Raw genomic sequence first — 10,036 nt, 5'->3', positions numbered from 1 at the left:
ATCAAATTATGACACATTATTAATTTCAAATTCATTATATTATAACCAATAGGAATCAATTGTTCATAATCACATATAGTTGGACTCAATTTGTGATAGTGCATCTCAACTATTAAAACTTGATTTAATGATAACTTTCAATCGGATGGTCCAATTAAGGCTTAGGACTAGTAAATTTGATCATTATAATATCAAGATCATTTTGATGAAATGAAATTAAGGATCTAATATCCACAATTAAGATTCCTATTTTGAAGGTGAAATTACTTTTTGACCCTCCATGTGAGGTAAAATGTAAGATGCAAAATGGGTTGTCAACAACCTTTAAGCTTTGGTATTCAATGTGATTTAAAGAAGGAAAAAGAGTAAAATGAGTCACCTAACTGAGAAGGTATCTCTTGCGTTTGTCTCACGTGTCCTATGTTAAACTAATATGTGGGACTATCTCACATAAAGGCATACGTACTCATGAAATTTTTTGTCACTCAACCGCATCTACACGTTTCAAAAAGTGAATACATAAAAATAATATTAATAATAATAATCAATTAAGAACACCGAAAATCTTGACTTTTTTTTTTTTTTCATTCGCCTACACTTAGATCAACAACTAAAATCAGATCAACAATTGATGGAAAGATGGAGCATGAAACAACTAAAAAACCTACTGCATCAAATGTGCCAAACCTACAACATTTAAACACTGGCTACAGTAAACAAAAAAGGAGTTATTTAAATGAAAGTTAGAGAGAGAGAGAGAGAGAGTGAGAGAGGGACTTAAGTGGTAAAAGAAAGAATATTTAAATGAAGTGGTAAAAAGAACATAGTATTTGGCATTAGGTATATTGTAAAGCCAGGAGTTAAAATAGATAAAATAGTTTTTTGAGTTACTAAAACCTAAATTTTTTATCACCTTTAATGTGAATGCTCTTAATAGGCTAATTGTTAGTATCATTTTCAATATATATATATATATATATATTGTTAGTACGTACACATTTTTGAACATATAGTCACCATTTCAGCTATTCAAAAAAAAAAAAAACTGAAATCATGACTTCAAAACACAATTTTAGTTCAAAAACTGAATTATGTGTACTTTGTGTATAATAGGATAGTGGGTAATAGACATTGACCTTTATTAATAACATAATCATACTTATACCCTATTTTGTCAATAACACACATTTTGGCATTTTAATTTAATAGGTAAATTGTTGCAATCACAAGCTCAACCAAACAATGCTCCAATTATTTATTTATTTATTTATTTTTCAATCACAAGTTACCAAAATTTTCCCAAAGCCACCCATTCCAAATTGGTCCAAAAGTATGGCAACGACATGCGAAGAGGCTTAAATGAATTTTAATAAGGTGATCAACGACATCCTAAGTAACAAAACGGCATAGAGGAATGAGTGGATTTAGAGGTGTTTAGTTAGAGGGTGTTTTTCGTTTAATTTGCTTATGTACAATTTTTTTAAAACCTTACATTTAAGTAAAACACAATTAGCAGAAAAAAAAAAGAAGCTAATGCCATAATTGACAAACCCCTAGCTTAGAATAGACTAACACTATGCCCCTCACATTACAATTTCATTTATACGGAGTTTAGAAAGTGATTATAACAACCTGTTTGGGATTCGCTTATTTTGCTAAAATTGAAAATTTTTTGTTAAAAATATTGTAGATGAAGGTAAAAGTTAACTAAAATAGTATAGTAAGATCTATGAATAATACCAAAAAGTGCAGTGGGGCTTATAAATAGTAGCAAAAATAAGTTAAATAGTAAAATAAACTGACTTTTTAAGCTAGAGTCCAACCTACACTAAGCTGATTTTTTACTTATTCTATATTCAATTTTCAAGTTTCACGTTACTTTTTACCTATGCTTTATTAGAAATAAGCAAAAATTTTCAGACAATTGATATTTATGAGTTTGCCATCTTTGGTTCTTACTATTAGTTAAAAACATTCCTTATAACTTCAGATTTTGGCAGAGATGGTAGAAAAGAAAAATATAGAGTAAGAGTTATAAAGGCCGCTTGGTAAGAGGTTTTTAATAAAGTTATTGTTGTTTTATAAAAATACGTATACAGATATATAATATTATTTAAATATTAAAAATGGTTGATTAAATAACAGGAACAAACACTCCCAACATAAGGAGCCATTTAGTATGATATTTTAGTTAATACATTTCAATTTTTAAATAACATTTAATATATTTTTTCACACTTTTTAACTAAACATATTCCCAAAAATTGCAAACAAGTTTACTGCAACAACTTTAGGCCGTAAATAACACACGCATACAGCGATACAGTTCCAATCATGGAAAGACACCAACCTTTTCTTATTGTCTCAATTCCCAACTCTCTCGACTGGTCTCATTGCCTGCATATTCGTTTGCACTCTCCGACCTTTGAGTCTTTCCCACCACGTAATCTTAATCCTACGGCGTAATCTTAATCCTACGGCCTAAGGAAAGCGACCTTTGACTCTCTCTCTCTTTCACACACACATTTTGGAACAACAATCCTGTATATATATCATTGAGCTCACAAGAAGATCTTTCACTCTGACATGGAATCTAATTGCACATACTCACGCCCATCTCGTCTAAAACCCCATAGAAGCTTTGACAAAATTTAGATATGGAGCTTGTTGAATCCACCGAGAACGGTTTGCCAAGTTTATTCTCAAATTACTACTCATCACTCTTGTACTCAGGTACTTTTTCTCTCATTAAACCCGTTTTCCTACATGGGTTCTCTAGCTCATTACACCTGGTCTTGTTACTCGTTTTGTTTGTCTCATGGGTGTGCAAGAAATTTATGCTGGGTAGAAGGCAAGCTTCAAAGCAAAGGTTTAAGAACACCAGGTGTTTATGCTATAAAGTGGCTCAAATTTGTTGTTTGGGTATTTCTGTGTTTAGTTTAGTGTTGTGCTTATTGAGTTACTTTTATCGGTATAGAAGTGGTTGGTCTGATGAAGGGTTAGTGACCCTTTTCGATTTTGCGCTTAGAACACTTGCTTGGGGTGCAGTCTGTGTTTATTTGCGTATGTTGTTTAATTCTGGTGAACCAAAGTACCCAATTTTGTTGAGAGTTTGGTGGGGTTTTTATCTCATTATTTCTTGTTATGGCCTTGTTATAGATGTTGTTCTTTATAGGAAACATGTCAATTTACCAGTTCAGTATTTAGTTTCCGATGTTTTCTCTGTTGTCACTGGTCTGTTCCTATGTTGTGTGGGAATTTTTGGGAAAAATGAGGGTGGAGATGCCATTCTTGAAGAGCCTCTTTTGAATGGTGATTCTAGTGCATGCAATAAAGCAGAGTCAAATAAGTCTAAGGGGGGTGAAAATGTAACACCTTATTCGAATGCTGGATTTTTCAGCATTCTTACTTTCTCTTGGATGGGTCCTTTAATTTCTGTTGGCAATAAGAAGACTTTAGACCTTGAGGATGTTCCTCAACTTGATCCCAGTGATAGTGTAGTTGTGGGCTTTGCAAGTTTTAGAAATAAGCTTGAGGTAGAGTGTGGTACAATTAATGGAGTGACCACACTGAAGCTAGTGAAGTCATTAATCTCCTTGGCATGGAAAGATTTTCTTTTGACAGCCCTTTTCGTGATGATGTACACATTGTCTTCCTATGTTGGACCATATCTTATTGATACTTTTGTTCAATACCTCAATGGGCGACGGGAGTTTGAGAATGAGGGCTATGTTCTGGTTTCAGTGTTTTTTTCTGCAAAACTAGTTGAATGCCTCTCTCAGAGGCACTGGTTCTTTAGGGTGCAGCAGGTTGGAATCAGGGTCCGATCAGTATTGATCGCAATGGTCTATAATAAAGGCCTGGCTCTTTCAAGCCAGTCAAAGCAGTGTCACACTAGTGGGGAGATAATCAATTTCATGACTGTTGATGCTGAGAGGGTCGGCGACTTCAGTTGGTATATGCATGACCTTTGGATGGTTGTTGTTCAAATTATTATTGCATTGTTAATTTTGTATAAAAATCTTGGGCTTGCTTCAATTGCGGCTTTTGTGGCAACCATACTTGTTATGTTGGCTAATGTTCCTTTGGGGACATTACTAGAGAATTTTCAAGACAAGATAATGAAATCAAAAGACAAAAGGATGAAGATGACGTCTGAGATTTTAAGGAACATGAGGATTCTCAAGCTTCAAGGATGGGAGATGAAGTTTCTTTCTAAAATTGTGGAGCTCAGGAAGACCGAGGCAGGGTGGTTGAAGAAGTACCTTTACACTAATGCAATGACCTCATTTCTCTTTTGGGGTGCCCCCACATTTGTGTCTGTGGTCACGTTTGGTGCTTGTATGTTGATGGGAATCCCACTTGAGTTGGGGAAGATCTTATCTGCACTCGCAACGATTAGAATTCTCCAGGAGCCCATCTATAATCTTCCTGACACAATCTCAATGATAGTTCAAACTAAAGTGTCCCTTGATCGAATTGCATTGTACCTTCGTCTTGATGACTTGCAGTCTGATGTGATAGAGAGGCTTCCAAGAGGTAGTTCTGATACAGCAATGGAGCTTATTGATGGTAATTTCTCTTGGGACTTATCTTCCTCAAATCCAACATTAAAAGATATAAATTTGAAAGTGCGACAAGGCATGAGGGTTGCTGTTTGTGGGACTGTCGGCTCAGGCAAGTCAAGTTTACTTTCCTGTATCCTGGGGGAAGTACCCAAGATATCTGGAACTGTTAAGTTGTGTGGGACAAAGGCATATGTTGCTCAGTCACCTTGGATACAAAGTGGAAAGATTGAAGAAAACATATTGTTTGGTAAGGAGATGGAAAGAGAAAAGTATGAGAGGGTCCTCGAAGCATGTTCCTTGAAGAAGGATCTGGAAATTCTATCATTTGGAGATCAGACAGTCATAGGTGAGAGAGGAATCAATTTGAGTGGTGGGCAGAAGCAAAGAGTCCAAATTGCGCGTGCTCTGTACCAAGATGCTGACATCTATCTGTTTGATGATCCGTTTAGTGCTGTGGATGCTCATACAGGATCCCACCTATTTAAGGTAATTTATTTCTGTATTCTAATGCTATAATATTCACTGTAAAATCTGTTTTCTTTCCAGTTTGTTATGTACATAAAGTTTTTGATATACACATTTGAAGATGAGTGGTTGTGTCATGTGTGTGAGATGAGGTGCTTGGAAATTCTCACAATACCATTGCACTTTGTTTGTTCTGTTTTCTGTAGCTGCTATGTAGCCTTCTTTGATATTTATGTTTACTTGTAAATTGCAGGAATGTTTGCTGGGGCTTTTGAATTCAAAAACAGTGATTTATGTTACTCATCAAGTAGAATTCTTACCTGCTGCTGATCTTATCTTGGTGAGCCATTCACAATTAGTTTCTTTCTGGCCTTTTCTTTTCTTAACTCCACTTATGGATGGACTTTTCTGCTCTTTTATATCACTGAGTTCAACTTATTAATCATTGTTAGGTCATGAAAGATGGGAGGATTACTCAAGCTGGAAAGTACAATGATATTCTTAATTCGGGAACTGATTTTATGGAACTTGTGGGGGCGCATAAGAAGGCTTTGTTGGCACTTGATTCTGTGGAGGCAGGATCAGTTTCTGAGAATACGAGTATGAGCAAGGATGTCGGAAATATGTCTAGTACTAATGGGGTTGAGCAAAAACAAGAAAACACAGATGTTCAAATTGATAAAACAGATGACATGGTTGGGTCAAAAGGACAGATTATCCAAGAAGAAGAGAGAGAGAAAGGTAAAGTTGGGTTTTTAGTCTACTGGAAGTATATCACTATGGCATACGGAGGAATTCTTGTGCCCTTTATATTGCTGGCGCATGTCCTCTTTCAGCTTCTTCAAATTGGAAGCAATTATTGGATGGCCTGGGCAAGCCCTATCTCACAAGACATAAAACCTCCTGTTGGTAGCTCTACTCTAATTATTGTCTACGTTGCTTTGGCCATTGGAAGTTCTTTTTGCATCCTCTTGAGAGCCTCGCTTGTTGCGGTGGCTGGGTATGAGACTGCCACTCAACTTTTCAGTAAATTGCACTTTTGCATTTTCCGTGCCCCCATGTCATTTTTTGATGCCACTCCAAGTGGAAGGATCCTAAACAGAGTAAGTGGAAAGATGTGTATGGTGCTCCACGCATAGTTTGCCAATTTTATATAGCTTTATTCTTCAGTTTAAGAAATTCCTCTCTCTCTCTCTCTCTGTCTCTCTCTCTCTCTCAAATACACACACAAACATTCTTTCAAATAAACATAATAGGTGTAAAAAAATTATTTATATGTATGTTTCCTTGCAGGTCTCTACGGACCAAAGTGCAGTAGATTTGAACATTCAATATCAAGTTGCGGCAGTTGCATTCTCAATGATCCAACTGCTTGGAATTATTGCAGTAATGTCTCAGGTTGCATGGCAGGTTTTCTTCATTTTTATCCCAGTGATTGCAGCCTGTATCTGGTATCAGGTTAGTATACAATCTGACTCTATAAAAATTATGTCTGCCATATTATGCTGAAAAAGGCCTAAATCACATCACATATTAGACGATTTAAATGACATGATCTTGTGTTTATAATAGTGCAATCTTTAGAATATATGCTTTGTACATGCTACAAAATTGCATAGGTTAAATGTAAAACCTATTTGCCGAATTTTGCCGTCATTTGGATATAAAAATACACCGATTTGCTAGATGAATTAATTCTTGTTGAAAATATGTTTTCTTAAGTTAGATGTTTGCCAAGTAGCTAGACAAATGTAGCATATTTTTCTCTGCCCTTTGCCCTTCAATTTTCAGAAATTTCTGGGTTAGAACTATGGAAAGGTCTACTTATGAGAAGAATTCATCAAGCCTAAATCCTATTGTAATATTACAAGGGGTTCACACAATCTTATGATTATGCAGCAATATTACATACCTTCAGCACGAGAACTGGCGAGACTAGTTGGAGTGTGCAAAGCTCCATTGATACAGCATTTTGCTGAAACAATTTCAGGCTCAACAACTATCAGGAGCTTTGATGAAGAATCAAGATTTAAGGACACAAATATGAAACTTACAGATGCGAATTCTCGGCCAAAATTCAATATTGCTGGTGCTATGGAGTGGTTGTGCTTCCGATTGGATATGTTATCCTCTATCACATTTGCCTTCTCCTTGGTTTTCTTAATCTCTATTCCAGAAGGAGTCATTGATCCTGGTAGGTAATTCACATCTGGTGTCTCATTAACCCACAACAGTTTCTTTCTCTTGATTTAAATTGGCATTTGGTAAAAGAACTTATACCTTTCTAATTTTCCTTTTTTTTTTTTGGTCCACATTTTTCCTGAAGGCATTGCGGGCTTAGCTGTGACATATGGACTTAATCTAAACATGTTACAGGCCTGGGTAATATGGAACATTTGCCAAATGGAGAACAAAATTATATCAGTAGAGAGAATACTTCAATACACTTGTATACCAAGTGAGCCACCTCTTGTGATAGAAGAAAACCGACCAGATCAATTCTGGCCATCACAAGGAGAAATTGATATTCGTGATTTGCAGGTCAGTTCTTAGTTGTTTATTAAGAAAAAACCAAGAGATTATATATAAGGTCATTCATGGTATGATCTTTATGCAATGTCTGTAATTTTGGGTAATGGGTGCAATGTAGGTGAGGTATGCCCCACACATGCCACTTGTTTTGCGAGGCCTCACATGCACTTTGCCTGGAGGAATGAAAACTGGTATAGTTGGGAGAACAGGCAGTGGAAAATCAACTCTCATACAAGCACTCTTCCGAATTGTTGAACCTGCTGTTGGTCAGATAATGATAGATGGCATAAACATTTCCTTGATCGGACTCCATGAATTGCGATCTAGACTAAGCATCATCCCTCAGGACCCAACAATGTTTGAAGGGACTCTAAGAAGCAACCTGGATCCACTAGAAGAGTATACAGATGAACTAATTTGGGAGGTGGGTTGGTTTCTTCTTTGGTGTTCGAAGGAATTCTCTTTTCTAGAGTTCCCTCATAAATTGGACATGCACTGCTCTTAGGAATTGTAGTCAATGTGGGGAATTTGATTATTTATTTAATTGGTTTAATTTGTCACCTCTAATTGTTTTAGGCTTTGGATAAGTGTCAACTTGGAGATGAAGTTAGGAAGAAAGACAGAAAACTAGATTCCACAGGTTTGTCTTTTCAGCTTCTTATGTAGAATATTTCAAAACCATATTGTGGAAATTTGTTGTTTATATGTTTATGGATGCTGCAGTCAGTGAGAATGGAGAGAATTGGAGTGTGGGTCAGAGGCAGCTGGTCTGCCTTGGCCGTGTGCTGCTCAAGAAAAGTAAGGTGTTGGTGCTGGATGAAGCTACTGCATCTGTTGATACTGCTACAGATACTCTAATCCAGGAAACCCTAAGGAAACATTTTTCCAACTGTACGGTCATTACCATTGCACATCGGATAACTTCCGTTCTTGATAGTAACATGGTTCTGCTACTAAACAATGGTTAGTATGACCATATGATTGTCTTACTACCTATAGCTTCTGCTCCTGTAGCTCTTTCATGGTTAGAATGATTTCATTATAATGCTATGGCTAAGCAGATTCTCTCTATCTTGGTGCAGGGCTTATAGAGGAATACGATTCTCCAACAAGATTGCTAGAAAACAAATCATCGTCTTTTTCTCAACTTGTAGCAGAGTACACTCTGAGGTCAAATTCCAGTTTTTAAAAGTTAAAGTGATGAGCTTATTTAGGCATTATTAAACTCCGGCAGGCTTTTTGACAACGACGAAAATTAGGCTACTTTTTTTTTTTTGGTGGAGAATCGAGCCTCTTAGATCTTGTACGAATTGCGTTGAACAATATTAGAGGGATTTTTGGGTGAACTAGTTAGTGGTTGCTGTGTGTTTTGGGCATATTGTACGAACAAATGGTGTACACAGTACATTTTTTATAATAGCAGATAATAGAAATTGATAGGCTAAGTTGGAATATTTATGCTTGAAACGAGGCTATATGTGATCTGGACTTGATTGATGGCATCTTGTTCATTCAAACATCTTTCCCTTAGTGTGTCTTTTGGCTATGCTGTTGGTGTCAGGTTATTTGGGACAAAATTATTATACGGATATCATTAGGTTGCACCTTTGAACTGGTGTTCAAAGGAACATAGTCAGAGTAGATTTTAGATTCCAACGTTACCAGAAAACATATATGCTGATAGCAAGTCAAATATTCATATACCAGTACCACTTCCTGAAGGGAAAATGCCCCACATAGTGAACTGAACATTCAACCCCAGGTGCTCAGGGTAATGTTTACTCTGTGAATACAGAAAAACTAGAATCCAATGTAGAATTTGTTTCTACAGCCAGACATCAACTCAAGAGCCAATAAAATCACTAAATGATACTCGAAGAAATTTCTCAACCCCTTGTTCTCAAAATGGAAGCTTGTCTTCCACAAAAATAAAAATAAAAATAAAAATAAAAATCTTGCTCCCTAGCCAACCAACTTTCCCAATGTGGGGAGAATCAGGGGAGTACTAAAATTAAACCTTGGCAAAAGCTTTGGACAGACATTGGAAATAGACAATGACTCGGTCGGTCCTGTTCGTATCTCTGAAAACACATTCAATTGCTAAAGATTGATAAGCAATGGGACAATGTTCGGATTTCATTTTCTTTTGTCATGCTGAAGGTTCAGTCATGTCCGTATCTTCACTTCATTGGATACTTACAAATCGAAGTTGTATGACAACAATGTAAGTAGAGGCTTACTCAGCTTTTTTTTTTTTTTTTTTTTGAGAAGAGAGGCTTACTCAGTTTATATAACTAAACTGGGTATAAGGCAGGGCCAGGTATGAATAATTGGGCCTCTTGTAGGCCATATGGCTATCAAAGAACCTCTCTGGAGCAAAGTTCTCAGGTTCCCTCCAATATCAGGATATCATTTCTACACACCCACATTCCCTATGAAGTACCAGAGGAGCTTGTGCTGACACGAGATAA

At 36.4% G+C, this 10,036-nt stretch overlaps 1 protein-coding gene across 2 annotated transcripts; it reads left to right on the top strand.

Moving 5' to 3' along the window:
- The first annotated feature begins 2,522 nt into the window (after window positions 1-2,522).
- LOC142640519 (ABC transporter C family member 3-like) lies at window positions 2,523-9,095 on the top strand. 2 transcript variants are annotated; one of them, XM_075814652.1, is made up of 11 exons: window positions 2,523-2,733; window positions 4,102-5,054; window positions 5,287-5,373; window positions 5,486-6,136; window positions 6,327-6,491; window positions 6,933-7,227; window positions 7,360-7,574; window positions 7,684-7,989; window positions 8,142-8,205; window positions 8,289-8,528; window positions 8,648-9,095. In XM_075814652.1, exons 1-11 carry the CDS (start codon window positions 2,658-2,660, stop codon window positions 8,752-8,754), a joined length of 3,159 nt encoding a protein of 1,052 aa, XP_075670767.1. In that variant the 5' UTR covers window positions 2,523-2,657; the 3' UTR covers window positions 8,755-9,095. The 2 variants fall into 2 exon arrangements, with proteins under 2 accessions (XP_075670767.1, XP_075670766.1); XM_075814651.1 differs by having other exon boundaries at window positions 2,523-5,054.
- The last annotated feature ends 941 nt before the right edge of the window (window positions 9,096-10,036 follow it).

This window comes from Castanea sativa, chromosome 6, assembly GCF_040712315.1.
Source record: "Castanea sativa cultivar Marrone di Chiusa Pesio chromosome 6, ASM4071231v1".
Taxonomy (NCBI): Eukaryota; Viridiplantae; Streptophyta; class Magnoliopsida; order Fagales; family Fagaceae; genus Castanea; species Castanea sativa.
This window is presented reverse-complemented; position numbering and strand designations above follow the sequence as displayed.

Bases quoted from the DNA above. Each gene is read 5' to 3' on its own strand.
- LOC142640519 (XM_075814651.1), top strand. From the start codon at position 2,658: ATGGAGCTTGTTGAATCCACCGAGAACGGTTTGCCAAGTTTATTCTCA. The intron at 6,137-6,326 runs GTAAGTGGAAAG...GTTTCCTTGCAG, and splicing joins GTGGAAGGATCCTAAACAGA to GTCTCTACGGACCAAAGTGC. The intron at 7,228-7,359 runs GTAGGTAATTCA...TTTTTCCTGAAG, and splicing joins AGAAGGAGTCATTGATCCTG to GCATTGCGGGCTTAGCTGTG.